Genomic DNA, 22,203 nt, shown 5'->3' with positions numbered 1-22,203 from the left:
GTGATTTAAAAAAAAATAACAAACATGAATACTTACCTGCTCCGTGCAATGGTTTTGTACAGAGCAGCTCCGCTCTTCATCTTTTTGGGTCACCCACTGGTGGTCCTGGCTCCTCCCCCCTGCTGAGTGCTCCCAACAGAAAGTCTCCCTGCTATGGGGGGCACTCGAGCAGGCTTGCTCCTGTCAATGGACATTGTCAATTCACAAGCAGAGTGCAGATTGGCCCCACCCCCACTCTCTTTCCTATTCGGCTTACTGGCTGTGATTGATAGCAGCCAATGACTCCTGCTGCTGTGTGAGCCAATGAGGTGACAAAGACCCATGAGATTAAACACTAAAACCAGCGCTCATGAGACTCAAACACATGTAAACTTAATAGCAAAAAGTGAAACTAGGTTCATTTATTATTCACAGTAGGGTATAATCAGTCCAATACAAACATGGATGAAGATCAAAAGGTTATGCGTAAGATAAAAATCACAGCTTGCAGTTCACAATAGACAATGCTGACATCCACGATCCATAGAGCAAAGAGGAGTTAAAGTTTTTAGCGTAGCTCAAAAGGCTACTGTAGATACACACCACAATCTAACACAGTACCTTAAAACTGGCTTCTGTTAGCAGGTCGGCGGCAGTCGAGAATGGGGGGGCACTAAAATAGGGTGACCACACATCCCCAGTTTCAGGGGACAAGTCTGTCCCTGGTTTTGTCCCTAGATTGGATTTAATAGGGGGTAGGGGCAATTTCAAAGACAGTCAGTGCAGAATTAAAATAAAAAAAATTGAATTACACACCCCCACTCCGCCGTGCCTACTAGCATAGGGGGGTTGTATTTTTTCCATTATCTGTGCCCCTTTCTGATGATCATGTGCTGGTCGGAGCGGAGGGAATATTTCTTCAGTTTCAGGTGCATGCCCATTCAGCTCCGCTCGCATGTTCTTCTGCCTTGGCTCAAATCCTGGCCAGCCACCTGCCTATCTCCTCGCCTTCCCTGGCGGAGTGATCTTCCTCCGCTCCCCATCTAGTAGTAGCCGGGGCCCGAAGAGTAAGACTTGAGAGGCTGTGAGGCGGGCGGCGACGGGCAGAGAGTCGCTGATTGTTGCCATTACTAGTAAAGAAAAAATATATCCCCGGATTTCATTTAAAAAATCTGGTCACCTTACCCTAAAACATAAACGACGTACACCGGGACAGTGGCTCACGTAGGGTGGGGAAAACACACCACCTCTGTCCCTCCAGGTGGATGACGTCACACGCCTGCGACGCCGGCTGGCGTCTAAGGATTCGAGCAGCACTGTGAGTTGAATGTGCCGAGTGACATGTTCTTCCACTGTAGACGTTGATACGCTACTGCTCTTTAGTGGAGAAATTTAAAAATGTCCACTCCAAATAAAGAATCCTAAATGCACTTAAAGCGGAGGTTCACCCGCACATGACACTATTTCCCCCTAGATGGATGCTCGTTTTGTCTACTCTAGGGGAATCGGCTAGTTGTTTTAAAATATGATCCGTACTTACCGTTTACGAGATGCATCTTCTCCGCCGCTTCCGGGTATGGGCTACGGGACTGGGCGTTCCTATTTTGATTGACAGTCTTCCGAGAGGCTTCCGACGGTCGCATCCATTGCGTCACGATTTTCCGAAAGAAGCCGAACGTCGGTGCGCAGGCGCAGTATAGAGCCGCACCGACGTTCGGCTTCTTTCGGCTACTAGTGACGCGATGGATGCGACCGTCAGAAGCCTCTCGGAAGACTGTCAATCAAGAAGGAACGCCCGCTCCCGAAGACCCATACCCGGAAGCGACGGAGGCGATGCATCTCGAAAACGGGTAAGTACGGATCATATTTTAATACAAATAGCCGATTCCCCTAGACAAAACGAGCATCCATCTATGGGGAAAACATAAAAAAAAACATAATTGGGTGAACTCCCGCTTTAACCAGCTTGTGGAAAGGGACAAATAGGCTGCTGTAAAAATTCCTCATGGACCGGATCGTGGTGCAAAGTGACAAATATATTAAGAGAGGTTTGCCTTGATGATGCGTTTTGCGCTCTATTCGCTTTTTCAAAGTTCTTTGAGTTTTTGCTATTAAGCTTACACGTGTCTGAGTCTCATGAGTGCTGGTTTTAGTGTTTCATTTATGTATAATTGGTACTTCTGGGTACGATTTCATCCTGCTGCTCTGGACTCATATATATTCTCTTTTAGAGATTTTTGCAACCTCCTGAACTATTGTAATTTTTAATATCATTATCATTATTATCCACCATTCTTAGCGCTAGTGTTTATTGCTTGTTTTTTAAAGACCCATGAGAGCTGCTGCTCTCATGCACATTGCGGGATCGAGATGGGGCTCAAGTAAGTATAAGCGGAGGCTGGATGAAGGAGCTGCTGCATCCAGAAGGCTTACCCTAATGCATAGAATGCATTAAGGTAAAAAAACTTCTGCCTTTAGAACCACTTTAACTTAATTACAAAGGAAAGCTGAGCAGAGAGAAATTAGGGGCTTCCGTTTGCTAACCTCCTCCTGATCAAGCTAGCTGCCAAGTGATCTACGATTTTATTACTGTGTTTTTTTAGCACAGCTTTAGGCATAAACATTACTGTTCTGGTCAACTAAGCATCCATGTTTATTTCTATATAGAGTGCACAAGAAAGAGGAGGATGCAGAAACCTTTACAGTCTGTTTTCTTGGTGTGTTTTTTTACTCTTTCCGATCTTGATTTCCCATCCCACCCCTGTCCTGTGATCTTTTGGATAGGAGTCAATTCAAGTACTGATGGGCATGATAACACAGTGTTGATAGGAGATTTCCCTCATGCCAAGTAATTGTGTTAGCTCAGTGTCCGAACTGAGTTTTATAGGGCTTACCAGCCCATTTTTATTTAAAGAAAACTAAAATTTCACGCAAGGGATTTTTCCCGACAGACACGAAAAATACTAAGCCCCTTGGCTCACTCTACAGCAGCTCCACAGCTCTTTTCAAGATCCATCAGACCCAGCTCTCCTCATACTCTGGGCTCTCGTGGCTCACTCAGCCTTTTCATTGCAGATCTTCAGTCCATGACTCAATAGGGTTCACTTGTTGCTCCCTGCAGCCAATGTAATTCCAGGTATTAACCTGGTCAGTGCAAACATTCACTTGCTGCTCCCTGAAGCACAGGCCCACTCCCTAGCCTCTCAATAGGGTAGAGTAGAGCACCTCTCCTAATAGGGGTATGCCTGTTTCCCTGCTTGAAAGCTCACCTCTCTCCCGATAAGAACACATACCCATCTCCTGGCTGGAGAGCACACCTCTCTCCCAATAAGGACACATGCCCATCTCCTGGCTGGAGAGCACACCTCTCTCCCGATAAGAACACATACCCATCTCCTGGCTGGAGAGCACAGCTCTGTCCCGATAAGAACACATACCCATCTCCTGGTTGGAGAGCACACCTCTCTCCCGATAAGAACACATACCCATCTCCTGGCTGGAGAGCACACCTCTCTCCCGATAAGAACACTACCCATCTCTTGGTTGGAGAGCACACCTCTCTCCCGATAAGAACATATACCCATCTCCTTGCTGGAGAGCACACCTCTCTCCCGATAAGAACACATACCCATCTTCTGGTTGGAGAGCACACCTCTCTCCCAATAAGGACACATACCCATCTTCTGGTTGGAGAGCACACCTCTCTCCCGATAAGAACACATACCCATCTCCAGGCTGGAAAGTACACCTCTCTCCCGATAAGAACACATACCCATCTCCTGGCTGGAGAGCACACCTCTCTCCCGATAAGAACACATACCCATCTCCAGGCTGGAAAGTACACCTCTCTCCCGATAAGAACATATACCCATCTCCTTGCTGGAGAGCACACCTCTCTCCCGATAAGAACACATACCCATCTTCTGGTTGGAGAGCACACCTCTCTCCCAATAAGGACACATACCCATCTTCTGGTTGGAGAGCACACCTCTCTCCCGATAAGAACACATACCCATCTCCAGGCTGGAAAGTACACCTCTCTCCCGATAAGAACACATACCCATCTCCTGGCTGGAGAGCACACCTCTCTCCCGATAAGAACACATACCCATCTCCAGGCTGGAGAGTACACCTCTCTCCCGATAAGAACACATACCCATCTCCTGGCTGGAGAGCACACCTCTCTCCCGATAAGAACACATACCCATCTCCTGGCTGGAGAGCACACCTCTCTCCCGATAAGAACACTTACTCATCTCCTGGTTGGAGAGCACACCTCTCTCCTGATGGGAACACAATTTTCTCTGCTCACTCACAATACTCTGGAGCTCCGCACTTGGCATTACTGTGAACCGTGTTGCTTTTTCCTATATTCACACAGTGGCAGGGGCTCGCACTGTCACACATGGTACATGTGCTATGTGGATGTCCAATGTTCATAGAGCAATTCTAAAGGGGGGCTTCAACATTAAAGTGATTCTAAAAGCTGAAGGTTTTTCACCTTCATGCATTCTATGCATCAAGGTAAGAAAAAATTCAGTATACATTCCCCCAGCCCTTCTAATACTTTTCTGAGCCCAATCCAGTGATATGAAAGAGAGCAGCTGCTCTCCTGATTCTTTCCTTCCTGACTCGCTTAGACATGGCAGTGAGCCATTGGTTATTGCTGTTGTCAATCACAGCCAGAGAGGGGGGAGCGGGGGAGGAGCCAGGAGCACTGGCATGGGACCTGAGAAGAGGAGGATCAGAGTTGGTAAGTATAATATGTTTGTTATTTAACTTGGTTCTAAAGGCAGTTAGGTTTTAGCTGTGCACTTAGCAGTTAGCTTAGCATCCCAATTCATACATAGAAGTCACATCCAGCTTTAGACCCAGGGTCTCCAAACCACCACCCGCGGGCCACATCCGGCAACTGTTGTGGACAGACTGAAAGGATCCGTTTCTCTCTTCAAACCCCCTCACAGTGTCTAGTGCAAATTCCACCTGACCTGCACTGTGCTGTTGGCTGCTAGGACCACCAGCACCGTAGCAACCAATGACATGCTTGCCCCAGCATTCACAGGAGTTCAGCACTTCCTTGTCTGGACCTGCTCCACCTACTGGCTCTTTCCTTGCTGCTCCACAGCTATAGCCATGCCATAAGCCCAATTATACTGGTAAGAGAACTGTGATGTAAGGGGACCTCTGATGCAAGGGAGTGGGGGGGGGGGGGGGCATTCAATGGGTACTATGTTTTAAGGAGGGCTCCAATAAGGACACCGATGAGAGCCCCCCCAACTATAATGATGGCTGAGATGTAAAGGAGGGAGACTCATAAGACAAAGTCAGATGTAAGGGGGGTTCTGATGGGGACACCGATGTTAGGGGGAACTAGTAAGGCAGACTCAGATTTAGGTGGGGACTACAAAAGCAGACTCTAACGGTGACCTTGTTTTACTGAAAGTATTTTTAACCACCATATAGCTCCGATAGGTTTTACCCCCTTCATTACCAGGCCATTTTTTGCTATTCAGCACTTATTTAATTGGTAATTGTGCGGTCATGGAACATTGTAAATCTATACAATTTTGTTCACACAATAAGAGCTTTGTTTTGGTGGTGTTTGATCACCAATGTTTTTTTTTATTAAACTAAAAATCTTGGATAATCGTGTGCCTATGTGTAATGTGTGCTGCTTTTCACTCAAAATCTCTTAGTTTTCTCTTCCTGCTTTGTAGGGGGAAGAAACAGAGATCGTTCCTTCTGTACAGAGCCCTGCGTTGATTGTCAACACAAGGCTCTGGGCTGTGATTGGACATAGCCGATCAGCAGGTCCTGGATCCATGAATGATTGGTCGGAACCTGCTGACACTCCCTCTGTGTACAATCACAGCAGGTGTTAGCGAGGGGGGGAAACAGGCAGCGATGTACCAGTACGTCAATGCGCCTGTAGAAGCTTGCTTAACCGCAATACATGGTGGGCAGGCGGTCTAAAAGTAGTTAATCATATTATGCTGATTCCAAAAGAGATTAAATTTTTTTTTTTTTTTATTCATTCATTATTCATAGCTTTATATATATATATATAAAAATGTATTTATAATATATACGATGTGGCCCTAATGCTGAATAGTTTGGAGACCTGTGCTTTAGAGGAATGTCTTACCTGACTGCGTCCAGCCTTTTGTTCTGTCGGATCAGTTCTATGAACTCCTGGATCCTAAGGCTGAATTCCAGGCAACTCTGGCAGAGGAAGACAAAGTGAGAAACGACTTATAAAGATAAAACGGTGTAAGAAAGCCTTCCTTCCAGGCTCAGTGTAATCTCCAGACACTATTACTTATGGCTGGTGCTTCAATTTTCAACAATACACCACGAAAGAGATGAAAATATTTTAGAAAGCAATAAAACAAAATGGCACAGCTGTAGGAAGGGATTACCCGAAATAAAGAACTATCAACATTCATTATGGGCACAGATTTCTCAAGCTCAAAATACCAGAAATCAAGACCATCAGTTAGAAATACAAGAGCTGCACTGACACCAAAATACAAAAGATGAGATATCGCATTAGGAACCTGTGGCGACGGGCAAATATAACTTGTGTTTGACATCATTTTAGGATTCTTATGAGATCAATCAGATTTCATTGAAAGGTTCACCTGACCTGCTTCAAACTGTTTTTGAATTACCTTGAGGAAGGTAAGTGGACTGAAGCAATTTTGATGAGAACACAAGCCTGCCGACACCGGTCCCTAGGGTTGTACAGCATTTCCTCTGCACATGGGTGGGTTCGTTTTAAACAACTTAATGAGTCTCTGGTGCCAGATCATTAATTTCAACAACAACTTTTCCCATAAGATTACATGTCCATTAATGTATTTTATACATGGTTTTTACCTGAAAAAATCCAACCCTTTGTAGGCATCTAAAATCCCAGAGACTGCTGCTGGGTACTACCATCTTGAATGCGATTTAAGCAGCCCCCAAGCTGACATTAAAGTGACACTTCCTTCACCTTTGCTTCTCCCCCCAGCGGCTACATAAAAGGCTCTGTAAAGGGATGAGGTGGAAAGGAGCTGGGCCAGCGCAGACAGAAATGAGCCAACCCTGGATGTGAAGGCGGCTATGGTGGGCAAGGGAAGTGGGGGCTGTAAGAATTTGACGCTTTCAGGCATGACAATTTAATAGCAAGTTACATAGGCACATAACCAGTAGAAAAATAGTTTAACCGGCATACAGACCTATGGCATTGCTTCCAGCTGGCCAGTTCCGTACGCCGTACAGACCTGCATTCCTCATCTGCTAGAAAAACCTGGTCAATTTAGTGACCATAATCTTATAGCACAATGGTTCAACGAAAAGCCCACCACTCCACCCACCTGCCTTTACTGTGATCTAAATTGCACTTCACTCCCCCTCTAACTCTCCCTTTCCCCACCGCTTCACCCCTCCCCCCTCCCCCAGTACAGATCCCTTCCTCCTCGGAAGCCCAATCCCCTGCTTGTCAAAATAGATACTCCGCTCCTCCGAACCCACCTTCAGTGTCCCCTCCACTTTCCTGATTTCTGGGTGCCCCCCTCTTTAAATCTGCTGGTCGGCTTTCCCTCCTCCCCCTGGCTGTAGCCGCTAACAAATCTGTCAGCATGGAGAGCGGGGGGCTGGCAAGAGTGTTTACCAGCTCCCTTCCTTTCCTGAAGGAATTCAGTCTGATCCTGTATTTTTATCACGGACATATAGTAAACTGTGTTTACTATGTGTGAGTTTGTGATATTTATGAATCAACTAGCTGAATACACGGCGTTGCCCGGTCTTCCTATCTTAACCTTTTGGGGAGGAAAATCATAGTAATATAAATATACCCATCTTTTATATAAGGGTGTAGGTAAGGGTTAATTTAACTGTCATATATTTTTATTTGGCATATAAGTAATATGTGTACCAGGTATTATTGAAATATCTCCAGGCGTACAGAAGTTATGTGGGAACATACATTTCCCATTGATTTGCATGGGACTTTAAACAAAAACCCCGACCCTCACAAATGGGGGTAGTTAAAGGATAAATTAACTATCCTATAGTTTAAGTGGACATATAAGTAACATGTGACCAAGTGTTATCGAAATATGTACAGCCGTTTGGAAGTTATGAAGTAACATGTATTTCCCATAGAGTTGAATGGGACTTTAAAGGAAAACCCCGACCATGGCAAATGAGGGTGGGTAAGGGTTAAACCACCTATCCTATGTTTGTTGCTGACATATAAGTAACATGTGTGCCAAGTTTCATGTTAATATCTTTAGCCGTTTGGACGTGATGCTGGAACATACATACATACATACATACATACACACACGTTGAGTTTTATATATATATAGATAGATAGGAGTCTATACAGACTCTTATCCATTCATCCACAGTGCAGCTCAGAATCTGCCTGAACACCGTATGAAAGGGCCCCTATTCAATTACAATTCAGTGGATTTTCTTTCAATACTTATATCATTATTTGTAACAATATTTGAAATGTTAATAATAAAAACAATGTTATTTTTACACAAAAGGGAAGCCATTTTGGCTCATAAAATGCCCTGGCCATATTTCCATTGGCTGCACACATGTCCCATCGCCATTTTGGGGACAGCTCAAATCTAAACAAGCCAATAAATCGGCCCCAGAGAAGCCTTACCTTCATTTTCCTAAGTCTGGATTTGTTATCATGGCACCAGGCCAGGCATGTCATGGTTTCCTGTCTTTCCAGAGATTCTTCCACTTCTTTCGCAGTCAGGAACATTTCTATATTCACTAAATCCTGCAAAATAAATGAAAACGGAATTGAACAATTCACCCAAAGTTAATATTTCCTTTGGTTAAATATGTGTGGGCTTTTTTGCTTTCTTAGGGCTTTGTCTCTGCTTGTTTACACTTGCTTTTGGGCAAGAGGGGGGGGGCGGAGGGGGGAATAAGAACGCATAGTTACAGTATTTGATCCCCTGCTGATTTTGTAAGTTTGCCCACTGAGATAGAAATGATCAGTCTATAATTTTAATGGTAGGTTTATTTTAACAGTGAGAAACAGAATAACAATGTAACTATCCAGAGAAACACATTTCAAAATAGTTATGTTGATTTGCATATTAATGAGTTAAATACCGTATTTAATCGGCGTATAACACACACTTTTTTCCCCTGAAAATAGGGGGGTGTTGTACGCCGATAGTGTACCTTGGAAGGTAAGGGGGGGGGGGGGGGAATACAGCCGTAATTCACAAGCCTACATCTCCTGTTCGGCTCTCACATCACACACACAGTCCCGCCTCCGCCACTGGCATTGGACCAGTGTTATGTCTATCACAGGAGCTGGTCCAATGCAGATGGCGGAGGTGGGACTGTGTGTGTCTGTGTGACTGCCGAGTGAGAGAGCCGAACAGGAGATGATGGCTCTGTGATTAATACACTGTCCAGGCTGCATTAATGGTGAGGTTGCATTCAGGCTAAAAAGGGACATTGATAAGGCTGCATGATGAGATGGGCATTGATAAGGCTGCATTATGAGATGGGCATTGATAAGGCTGCATTATAAGATGGGCATTGATAAGGCTGCATTATGAGATGGGCATTGATAAGGCTGCATGATGAGATGGGTATTGATAAGGCTGCATGATGAGATGGGTATTGATAAGGCTGCATGATGAGATGGGTATTAATAAGGCTGCATGATGAGATGGGTATTAATAAGACTGCATGATGAGATGGGTATTGATAAGGCTGCATGATGAGATGGGTATTGATAAGGCTGCATGATGAGATGGGTATTAATAAGACTGCATGATGAGATGGGTATTGATAAGGCTGCATGATGAGATGGGTATTGATAAGGCTGCATGATGAGATGGGTATTGATAAGGCTGCATGATGAGATTGGTATTGATAAGGCTGCATGATGAGATGGGTATTGATGAGGCTGCATGATGAGATGGGTATTGATGAGGCTGCATGATGAGATGGGCATTGATAAGGCTGCATGATTAGATGGGTATTGATAAGGCTGCATGATGAGATGGGTATTGATAAGGCTGCATGATGAGATGGGCATTGATCATGCCACATTTATCAGGCTGCATTGGTGAGATGTGCTTCAGATGGGCAATGATCAGGCTGCAGATGCGCACTAAACAGGCTGCATTGATGAGCACTGCCCCTTATTTTAATTCAAAGTTGTTTAAAGTTTTTTTCTTGAAATTTCCCTCTTAAAATGTAGGTGCGTGTTATACGCCAGTGCGTGTTATACGCCGATAAATACTGTAAGTATTTGATCCCCTATCAATCAGCAAGATTGCTGGCTCCCAGGTAGCATTTTATACAGGTATATTAGGCACACTCTTAAAGGGAGTGTGCCTAATCTCAGCTTGTCATCTGTATAAAAAAAGACACCTGTCCACAGAAGCAAGCAATCGGATTTTAATCTCCACCATGGCCCAGACAAGATTGTAGACCTACACAAGGCTGGAATGGACTACAAGACCATCGCCAAGCAGCTTGGTGAGAGGATGCCAACAGTTGGTGCAATTATTTGCAAATGGAAGAAACATAAAATAACTGTCAATCTCCCTCGCTCTGGGGTTCCATGCAAGATCTCACGTGGAGTTTCAATGATCATGAGATCGGTGAGAAATCGGCTCAGAACAACACAGGAAAATCTTGTCAATGATCTCAAGGCAGTTGGAACCATAGTCACCAAGAAAACAATTGGTAACACACTACGCCGTGAAAGACTGAAATCTATCCGTAACACTTTAACAGGCCCTGTGCATTGCCCCGTTGATCGCTTCAACAACCTGTTTTTTATGGAATAAGATACTTACATTGAGAACTTGGAGTATATCAACCTTGCAATTGTCCCTTCAAAATGCCAGCTTGGATACACTGATAACAATAAGGAGTGGTCCAAGTTTTTGTTGTTTTTCACATGCAAAAGACTGCAACATACATACAACAAAGGCTGTTTTCACAGAAAGGGTCATTGTTAAGAATGACTTTGTACTTATTTAATGTGGTAAGTTCCAATGTAAATAGTGCTTAGCAGAATTCCTTAAATTTCAGATTGTAAAGGTCTTCACACAACCCTGCCAGTAGCCCCCTGACCATAAGTCAGTGACTCCAGGGCTGGTATGTGAACATCAATGTGTAGTTTTCTGGCCTTCGTGGCATATTTTTATTCCACGGTGGATGAAATGCAGTACGACTATAAAAAGCAGCTGTTCAAACGGATGAGCTGAAGGAGTCAAGCGAACTGCATGCAGGAAGTATCACAGTGCTCACCCTAGTTTGGCAAGAAACTCAAATTCCAGAAACGGCGAAAAAAAAAAACAAGAGCTGAAAGACCCAGGAGAAGACGAATGCACAGGGAGGGATGGAGTGCAGATGGTTTATCAGGCCCTGAGCTGTACACTTGCCAATAATCCAACTCCAACATTAAAAAGAAAACAGCTCAGGGACCAACACACAACAAAATAACTCACCTAACATGCTGAACCACAAATAGTGTGAGAAAATCAGTCACATGCAATTCATCTGCATCTCTTATCAAGAGTCAAAAAGTGATGATTGTGGTGCTTGCAGAAACTGTCTGGAAACATTTAGGCCCAGATTCTCGTAGATCGGCGTATCTTTGTGCGGGCGTAACGTATCCTATTTACGTTACGCCTCCGCAACTTAGACTGGCAAGTGCAGTATTCTCAAAGCACTTACTCCATAAGTTGCGGCGGCGTAGCGTAAATAGGCTGGCGTAAGCCCGCCTAATTCAAATTTGGAAGATGTGGGCGTGTGTTATGTAAATGTTATGTGACCCCACGTAAATGCCGCTTTTTATGAACGGCGCATCCGCCATCCGTGTGCATTGCTCCAAAGTAAGCCGCAAGGACGTATTGTTTTCGACGTGAACGTAAATGACGTCCAGCCCCATTCACGGACGACTTACGCAAACAACGTAAAATTTTCAAAATTCGACACGGGAACGACGTCCATACTTAACATTGGTACGCCGCATGTACGCCTCATATAGCAGGGGTAACTTTACGCCAGGAAAAGCCCAACGTAAACGGCGTATCTGTACTGCGTAGGTCGGGCGTACGTTCGTGAATTTGCGTATCTAGCTGATTTACATATTTCTAGGCGTAAATCAGCGTACACGCCCCTAGCGACTTACGCCGGTCGGATCTAATCCAAATCTATGCGTAACTGATTCTATGAATCAGGCGCATAGATACGACGGCTCAGACTCAGGGATACGACGGCGTATCTGGAGATACGCCGTCGTATTTCCTTTGAGAATCTGGGCCTTAAACCCCCCATACTCCAGGTAGGTACTGTAGGTCTATGTCTCAGTAGTGAGATTGCAGCTGGTGGCAACTCACTAGTGACAGGATTGCTAAAGAGGGCACATAATTCACTCAACTAATTCTACAGAATCTCTTGTTTGTAGAAGTCCAGCAGAATCTCACTTGCTGGCATTAGAATGACAACTTGCTGTTCCAGCCAGTGAAGGAATTTAGATGTAGAAACAAGCGAGCAGTTTCTTTGCTCCCTCGAGTGATCCTGACACTGAAGTGTTGCTGCTAGCCTCAGGATCACTAGTGTGACGCGTGTGGCCCTCTGGTACCTGCCATGCAGCCTATAGCAGTGGGAATGGGAAGCACAGACTTGTAAAGGTGTTCTAAGGACAAATCTCTAGCTGTCTCATGTAACGTGTGCCCAGTCTCCAACTAGCTCTTGTAGTCTTCAACCACCCCTATAGTAACTTTTCCAGCCTCTGAACATCTCCTGTAGTAAATCAGTTTCTGACAATCAACCTCATCACATATACCATGCTTTCCCAAAAATAAGACCTACTGTGAATACAAGACCTAGCACAATTTTCCTGGAAGGCTGCAATATAAGCCCTACCCCGAAAAATAAGCCCTAGTTTGAGGTGCTTGTGTACTCCTATAATGCTCTCTGTTACGGCAGTGTGCTGTGTGTGTGTCTCTGTGATCTAGCAGTGTCAGTTGCCTTTGGTACAGAGCAGTGCTCAGCTTATCTCCCCGCTGGTCTCCCCCTCTTATCCTGGCTGTTGGCAGGGGATCTCGGCCCCCCTCCCTCTGCAGAGCTTAGGCGGGTCACGGAAAATACAGTAGTCTCAGTGCAGATCCTCTGCAATCAATCATATTCATACTGTGTTCATGGGTACTTTACACTTAGCCGCAAGGGAAGCCCTCTCATCACCTCAGCCTTCAGTCAGGTACTTGACACATGAGCTAATCACTGTGCTGCTTCTCCTATAACTGTCCAATCACAAGCTGGGGCAGCTATGACTACATGGGCCTAAAGTGGGAGTAAATGCCCTTGGCTGACCTTTTATCTATAGGTAAGCCTTTAACAAAGCTTACCTATAATTACAGTAAATATATCTTTATCTTTAGATATTTACTTGCAAAGCCACTGGTGACGTCACCGGCGCATACGCTCTGAAGGAACAGCATGCCCATGCCGTTCCTTCAAAGTCCTGTGCTGTGAACGACCATCATCGCGGCGTGTCCAATCAAAAGGACTGGAGCCCGGAAAGGAAGTCCGGGTGAAGATGGAAGCCCTGTCAGCGGTGACAGTGCGCTGCTGGAGGGCTTCGTTTCAACAACCCTGGCGATATAATTATGTCAGATTTAGTGATATCAAAGTGGTACATTGTTTCGCAATTTGGCATTTATAATGTAGGCCTGTAATTCTTAGTAATAACACACTTAAATCTGTCCAAAGAAGAGTCTAGTAGACATCCCAGGTATGATAACTTTTGAAACACTAAATCATAAATTATAATAAATAATTATAAAAATAATAAATAGAATGAACCCCCCCCCCCCCCCCCATGAATCACAAATTTCTTAATTCTGCAAGTGTTCTAATTTACTATAGCCGTTTTCTAGCTGATCCAAAACCATTTTTGACGTAAAAGGGAAAATTTTTGGATGCCATGGACAATCTCAGGTTTCCAGGCAGAAAAAAACAGTATATATAATAAAAAACTGCATGCAGGGCACTGGACAAAAAGGGAGGTGAAATCATTTGATACAGTAATTTTTTTGTACTTGAATTTGCCGCGGGCTCCGCCCCCATGGAATGGAGCCTAGAACACGGAGGACACAGTGGGAGGGTGGGGACGACATCGCAGGATCCTGGTGACAAGGTAAGTACGCTGTACATAGATTCAGCAATGCAATCCCGAGGCTCAAGGTTACTACCAATGGTACTGAAATTTAACCCCGAGCCACACTCGGGAATACCGCCAGGAGGGTTAAAGCAGAGTTCCGCCCCCAAAAATTATATTAAAAGTCAGCAGCTGCTGACTTTTAATATATGGACACTTACCTGTCCTGGGCGCACGCAATGTCGGGTCCCGAAGCCGATTTGTCCCTCGGCTCTCGGGTGCTGCCACCGCCATCTTCGGTAGGGGAATCAGGAAGTGAAGCCATGAGTCTTCCCTACTGCGCGATCCCACTGGTCCCTGCTATCTTCTGGGACCTGTGTGTCTCCAAGAAGACAGCGGGGGAGACAGAGTAGGCGCCGGACGTGGCGTAGGTCACCGCAGTGATCTATGCCCGGAAGTGGGAGCAAATACCTGGATTACACACGTATCTGCACCCTCCTCCCCCCTGAAAAGTGCCAAATGTGAATTTCAAAAAGCGGAAGTTCCATTTTTGGGTGCAACTGCGCTTTAAGGTGATTTTTACACAGTCTGCTTTTTTTTCTAAGTCGGTGGTTTATGACCGCTTTAAAAGGGAAGTCGGTTGAATAATGCTGGCAATCAGACTGAGGACATCTACTGGCAGCAAAAATGTACTGCGGTGGAATCTCTAGACTGACCGTGTATATTGCAGTAAAACTGGCAGCAATCCTCAAATATCGCTTTAGTCAACAAAGTCTTTTTCTGCTGATCTTGCTTGTTTACAGCTTCCTCTGGTGACACTAGCCTCTGATAAATTGGAAGGTTGAACTATCACGGAAAATGGTATAGCACACAGAAAGGCTGACACCACAGCACCAAAGTGATGTCATTAGTAAAATGAGTAATTCAGAAATTGATAGGCTGCTTTCTCCCATGAATTGGAAACCCGTCTCTATCAAGCAACACATTGATGGGCTACACTGCCAAAAATACTGGCTTACCCAACAAAATGTCTGCCTCTGCTAAGCTGACCATTGGGTGAGGGGACCGCTCTGTCCAGCGCAGTAAATGTCGGCAGCTAACCAGCACACTGCATTTCTTGAAGCTCCAGCAAAGGGAAAGAAGCGGGGCGTCTTCAAGCGAGCGATGAACCTGATTTATTTTGAATTGGCATCCACAGAGCTTATTTAGAACCGCATAAATATGTCACGCTGTGACAGTTCATTCTTCGAGGGAAGAAGGAGAAAAAAAAATAAAAAAACCTCTGTGGGGAGCCATACAATTCAGTGTACTGCAAACACAATAATCCAGTCCCGAGAATGTTTGTATTAACATAAAAATGAACTTGTTCCAGCACATTTAAAGTGGATGTATTTCCAAAGGCGCAGAACTAGCAAACGCTACAATTGAAATATTCTGAATATGACAGTTATCCGCAACAGCTCTGGGGGTGAATAAAGACGCAGAGCATGAAGCACCATTGTCGGCTCTTAATGAAATAGAAAAAAAAAATTAATACGCAACAAAAGTTTAAACTGTCATCTTCGTGGAAATGCCCCGAGTCGGAGGAGAGGACATTGAATGCTATGTAAGCTTTGCTGGTTTTAATGTCTGCCATTTAATTACAGAACGGAGATAAGAATAATGAACACAGAAAAACCCATCGACAGCACAACATAATAAATAAAGGCCAACGTGCCAAATCTTTCATCACAAAATCACACAAAAGCTGAACTCCAAGCATTGCCCATTCATTTCAATGGGCAGAGCATTCAAACTGCCCCAAAGATGCTGCTTGCAGGACTTTTCCTAACATCCTGTAAGCAAACCCCCCAAGTGTGAAAAGTCAAACTGATAAGAGGCATGGAAGAGCTCGGCTATGAGGAACTAAATCTATTCCCTCTTCAGAAGAAGAGATCAAGGGGGGATATGATCAACATGTTGTGACAGGAAGTCAGGTAAATCTGTGGGTGTTGTCACAGACGGGACATACATTTATGCCTTGTTTAGACAATACACCAAACGTAGCCAGAAAAGGCTAAAGGCCGTGGAAAAACTTCAGCTGTTCAGAATGAGGCAATTAAGGCCTCTATAAGTAGTCCAGAGGATTACCACTGAATTGCTGCCTCCTGAGGCTTTGTGAGGAAGGAGAGCAGTGTACTGAAAGTCTTCTGAGGAGGTGAGGAGGATTGATTTTTCTGTGTGATAAAAATCAAAAAAGACTATTGTTTTTCTGCTGTATGACCAGCAGTGTCTGTCCAGCACTAGGCTGTGCCAGACTTCCTAGATAAGTTCCTGTGTGGTGAAGATAGATGCCAAGTGGCCAGGGTTTATTTTATGTTTGATTTTGTTTATGCTATTTGGATGCTTGCACTTATTTCCAGCAAGATGGAAGAATAAACCAAAGTCTTTGTTTTCAACCGTCTTCGACTGCCTGTCTGTATAAATTCAGTGTGTAGTGAACCAATCCAGGAGGTCACACACCCCGCTACCGAGCTAACCCCTTACAATGTACAAATGCATAAGGTGTCCATATAGTGAACTTGGTGGCAAGTTATTCACTTTAACGTCATCACAGAGGACAAGGGGGCACTCTTTATGTCTAGAGGAAAAAAGATTTCATCTCCAAATACGGAAAGGTTTCTTCACAGTAAGGTCTGTGAAAATGTGGAATAGACTTCATCGAGAGGTGTTTCTGTCCAGCTTAATAGATTGCTTTAACCGCTTGCCGAGCAGCCCCCGTCATTATACAGCGGCAGGTTGGCACGATCCCGCAAGCTGTCATAGCTGTACGTTGGCTCCTTTAAGCAGGATAGCGTCTGCGGGGGGTGCCAATGCTCGTTGTCAGTGGTCGTGATGACTGCCGGCCACGCGCAATCGCGGGCACGAGAGGCAGAACAGGGATGTTTGTGTGTGTAAACACACATTCCTGTTCTGTGAGGAGAGGCAGATCGTGAGTTCCTACTAGCTAGGAACCATGATCTGTCATCTCCTATACTCAGTCCCACCCCCCTACAGTTAGAAGTTAGAACATGCACTAAGGAACACAGTTAACCCCTTGATCGCCCCGCTTCCCTGCAAGTGACATTTACACAGTAACATTTTTATAGCACTGTTCGCTGTATAACTGTCAATGGTCCCAAAAATGTCAGATCTATTCGCCATAATGTTGCAGTCCCGATAAAAAAAAAAAAAAAACGCTGATCGCCACCATTACTTAAAAAAAATATATATATATATAAATATATAAATAATAGAAATGCCCTAAATCTATCCCCTATTTTGTAGTCGCTATAACTTTTGTGCAAACCAATCAATTTACGCTTATTGCGATTTTTATTACCAAAAATATGTAGAAGAATACATATTGGCCTAAACCGAGGAAAACATTTTTTAGATTGGAGTTTCTTTTTAAGAGGCGATTCTATGTTTGATAATCCCCGTGAGGAAGCGGCTCGGAGATATCAGGAGACATTTCCATATAACTATGCACTCCTTAATTTCAGTGACTCTTCCCTCAGCTTATCATCCACATCACGTATGTTATTTTGAAATCCTCCAGTGATTTTCCATTTCGGGAAGAAAATTAATGGAAAGCATTATTTGTGTGGCTCCTTGATGATAGCTGTCATGATGATTTGATTTTTTTTCCCCCACTGCAGTTCAGTAGGTTTGGCCTGTTCAGCTTAGACAAGAAATAGCTGTGTGGTGTTTGACTCATCAAAAGCCGGAGTGTCATGCATTCCAAGGCCTGTACAGAGACAAGTCATCGTCACCCATGTCAGACAGCTTTTTACAGATCGGTGGGGAAGAAGGACATGACAATCCTGGCAGGTTGCGATGGGCAACAAAAACGTCTTACAGTGAAAATATTATTCCTCTTCATATGCATTAATAGAGCAAATGTCTGCAATAGCAAATCACATTAATTTTTTGGAGCAGAACACTACTTCTAGCTTACCATCAACAAAAAAGAAATACGTTCCTTGTATAGTCTAAAGTAGCAATCTTCAAACTACAGGCTGCAGGTCCTAGGTGGCCTGCTATAAGATTTTATCTGACCCACACTAGGCTCAGAAGTATTTCATCCGACGGGGACCCTAATGTAAGGGGTGGGGGAAATCTGACAGGGACCCTAATGTAAGGGGGGGGGGATCTGACAGGGACCCTGATGTAAGGGGGGGGGAATCTGACAGGGACCCTGATGTAAGGGGGGAAATCTGACACAGACCCTGATGTAAGGGGGGGGGATATGACAGGGACCCTGATGTAAGGGGGGGAAGCTGACAGGGACCCTGATGTAAGGGGGGGAAATCTGACACAGACCCCGATGTAAGGGGGGGGGGGAAATATGACAGGGACCCTGATGTAAGGGGGTGGACCCACCAGCGCTCACTGGAGCACTGGGCTGTGGAGGGGGTGGGAGCGGCAGGCTTAGGCACTCAGCAGAGCACTAAGAGGCTGACCAGCTGCCAGCAAGGCATCTGGGTGGATCCCAACATTATTGTTGGAATTCCTGCAGAGCCTGGACCGGCTCTGCGATGTCAGCTGACAGCTGGCTTGTGAGAGCAGCCAGAGGGGAGAAAAGAACTAAAGCCGGGCACAACGCTGGGATAATACAGGACATGCACTTTTTAGGGAGGGAGGCTGTTGCAAGTTTTTATTTTTTTTTTACCTTAATGCAGAGAATGCATTAAAAAGGAGAAGTAGGACCAAAGCTCTTTTGACCACACTCCTCTTCTGGGTCACAGGAATGCACTTATTTCTTCACTCCTGGGACCCAGATTCTGGCAACAGCGGGCGCTGCAAGGATACTATCTTTTAGGTTGAGTTCCAACAAGATACCTGATTGGCAGCTGGTTTGGCCTCTGCGTGCCAGAGCCACAGACGATCATCGCTCCAGTGAACGATGGAAGGGCAGAGCAGAGAGTGGTGACTGACAGTCATCGTTCTCTGCTCAGTGAAGACCGAGAACCAAGTGATCAGTAGTCACATGATCGCTCAGATCTCAGAAGCGGCAGAGGACAGCTGCAGTATAGGACCCATGCTGAATACATACATGGGATTATGGGGTTTTGTTTTTTATTTCCCCCACACTTCTCCTTAGAATTTTAAAATGACAAGCCAAGTTTCTGTATACGTTGCGTTCATATAAAAAGAGGAAAGGTATACGTTTCTAAATTTCCCATTAGGGATAATCCTAAAGTCCACAAAAGAAGTAAATATGCTTTCAAAGTTCTCTATGAATGTCTTGAAGGAAAACCAGTAAACAAGATTTAAGTATATGGTTGGAAAAACAATCCACAGATTGTTAATCGTTGAAGATGTAGTAGCATACTTGAATCAATGTCATTAGAGAAAACTCACTCTTGCTGAACAGAATACACAGTATCATAGAAAACCTTGATAAACAGCAGGCTGACTTACATTATCAAGCAAAGGGGACAAATCTCCAGCACAATACCCTGGAAAGATGTATCGGAGTATAAACTTTATATATATATACTATATATTGTAAACTTTATATATATATATATATATATATATATATATATATATATATATATATATATATATATATATATATATATATATATATATATATATATATATATATATATATATATATATATATATATATATATATACATACTAGCTGAATACCCGGCGTTGCCCGGTCTTCCTATCTTAACCTTTTGGGGAGGAAAATCATAGTAATATAAATATACCCATCTTTTATATAAGGGTGTAGGTAAGGGTTAATTTAACTGTCATATATCTTTATTTGGCATATAAGTAATATGTGTACCAGGTATTATTGAAAATATCTCCAGGCGTACAGAAGTTATGTGGGAACATACATTTCCCATTGATTTGCATGGGACTTTAAACAAAAACCCCGACCCTCACAAATGGGGGTAGTTAAGGGATAAATTAACAATCCTATAGTTTAAGTGGACATATAAGTAACATGTGACCAAGTGTTATCGAAATATCTACAGCCGTTTGGAAGTTATGAAGTAACATGTATTTCCCATAGAGTTGAATTGAATGGGACTTTAAAGAAAAACCCTGACCATGGCAAATGGGGGTGGGTAAGGGTTAAACCACCTATCCTATGTTTGTTGCTGACATATAAGTAACCTGTGTGCCAAGTTTCATGTTAAAGGGGTTGTAAAGACAAAAATATTTTCCCTTAAATTAAAGTCTGACAGTAGCTGATAAAGTAAAAAGTAATGTTTTGCATTATAACTAGTTTGATACGTGTTATTCACCTCCAGCACTCCTGAATCGTTATTCTCACTGACTTCCTGGTTTGCGGTGCGCATTCATTCTTGCTACATCACGGCCTAATGGGAACTACAGTTCCCATTAGGCTTAGCCTCCATGCCTGTGAGGGATAAGAGAGCATCTTCACGCAAGGCTGTAGTCATAGGGAGGGGGTGAGCACATTCTGTTTTCCACCATGCAAAACGGCTCAGATGCTGGTGGAAAGCAAGAAGAGGAGAGACAGGAAATGGCATTTTCAAACCTGGATTACTGTATTTTGGAGGTCAAAAGGAAAAACGAGGTAAGTGATATTTAAATGCTCTAGCTTACAGCAATCAATTGATCTAATAAAAAACGAACCTTTAGTGTTCCTTTAATATCTTTAGCCGTTTGGACGTGATGCTGGAACATGATTCTGAGCATGCGTGTTTTTTTCTCCATCGGAGTTACATACAGACAATTTTTTCCATTGGAAAAAAAAGAGAACATGTTCTCCTCCGAAAGAAAAACTCCGATGTGGCACACACACTGTCAGAAAAAAACGATGAAAAAATTCCGTCTGATGTTTTCAAATCGGAAATTCCGATCGTGTGTATACGGCATAAGACTTGCATACTTTCTGCCCTTTAGGAGAGGGTGAAGCATTGCTCTAAAAGACTATTCTTTGTTTCTATGAATCGAAAAACAAAAGTGGACTTTTTTGTTCCAGAATATAAAAAAACTTTTGTTGTGAATTATCTTTTGGCTGTCGAGGACGGTTTAATTATATTAAGTATATATATTTTTTCCTGCGAGGTCCATTACATGGATTGAGAAACGGTAATTGGACACTTTGCCCTGTGGATATTTGTCTCCTACACTTACTAATACAAATCTGTGAATACAGGCCATATCACTGATTATTGCTGAAACTGTACAACAAGAGTGACGATTCTCTTTAATGTCATTGATCCAAGTATGCTACTACTGTACATCCTCGATGACTAACAACCTGTGCAGCGTATTTCCAAGTATATACTTACGTCTGGAAAACTTGTTTACTAGTTTTCCTTCAAATTGACCATAAAGCATATTTACCTAATTATGTGGATGTTGGGCTTACATCTTGATGTAGGGCCTTTTTGGGACATGTGGCTGGTCATTTGTAATTTTTAATAATCAGACAGTCCTTTGGTTACATACAGCAGTACCTTAAATAAAGATCCTTCTTACTGTAAAATTTGTATTTGACCCCATAAGCTAAGTAATGCGCAACTCAACTTATTGACAAAAAAAAAAAACACAAACATTTTTGGACATACTTTGTTGCAGATTCCTACCTTTTTTATGTTCTGCAGAAATGGTGATTTGTTTCAATATGTCCATTCTAGACTGATTATTAATAATTTAATAAATTAATAGGAAGGCCTGGGTTCATTACAATCAACTTGTGCAATCTCAGTGTTGTGATGAGTAAATCAGTAAACAACCAATTCTATTCAGAACACTGTGCGACCATCAAAACAGATATTTATGTAATCCTTAGAAACCAAGTTTAGTAGACTTCAGACTGTCCCCAATCCTCTTGTCACATGGAAACCTCACGCACCAATGAGTGTGAAGGAGGGCGGGGCTGGAATCAGGGAACAAACTGCAAATTTCCACAGGCTCAGCTTCAGGTGCCATTCAAAAAAAAAAAAAAAGGACACCAGCAACTACACATACTTAAAGGGGTGTTCCAGCCTTTTTTTAAGTTTATTAAAAGTCAGCAGCTACAAAAAGTGTAGCTGCTGGCTTTT

General features: G+C 43.6%; 1 protein-coding gene across 1 annotated transcript in view; it reads right to left on the bottom strand.

The window, feature by feature from the left end:
• Positions 1 to 22,203, bottom strand: part of MAEA (macrophage erythroblast attacher, E3 ubiquitin ligase) — a 132,755-nt gene that overhangs the window by 49,833 nt on the left and 60,719 nt on the right. Inside the window, exons 4-5 of the mRNA XM_040335262.1 lie at positions 8,648 to 8,770; positions 6,125 to 6,201 (exon numbers count right to left, since the gene is read on the bottom strand). Coding sequence (XP_040191196.1) covers positions 6,125 to 6,201; positions 8,648 to 8,770 — 200 coding nt within the window. The remainder of the gene's footprint in view (positions 1 to 6,124; positions 6,202 to 8,647; positions 8,771 to 22,203) is intronic.

The sequence above is a fragment of the Rana temporaria genome, chromosome 1 (genome assembly GCF_905171775.1).
Source record: "Rana temporaria chromosome 1, aRanTem1.1, whole genome shotgun sequence".
Classification (NCBI taxonomy): domain Eukaryota; kingdom Metazoa; phylum Chordata; class Amphibia; order Anura; family Ranidae; genus Rana; species Rana temporaria.
This window is presented reverse-complemented; position numbering and strand designations above follow the sequence as displayed.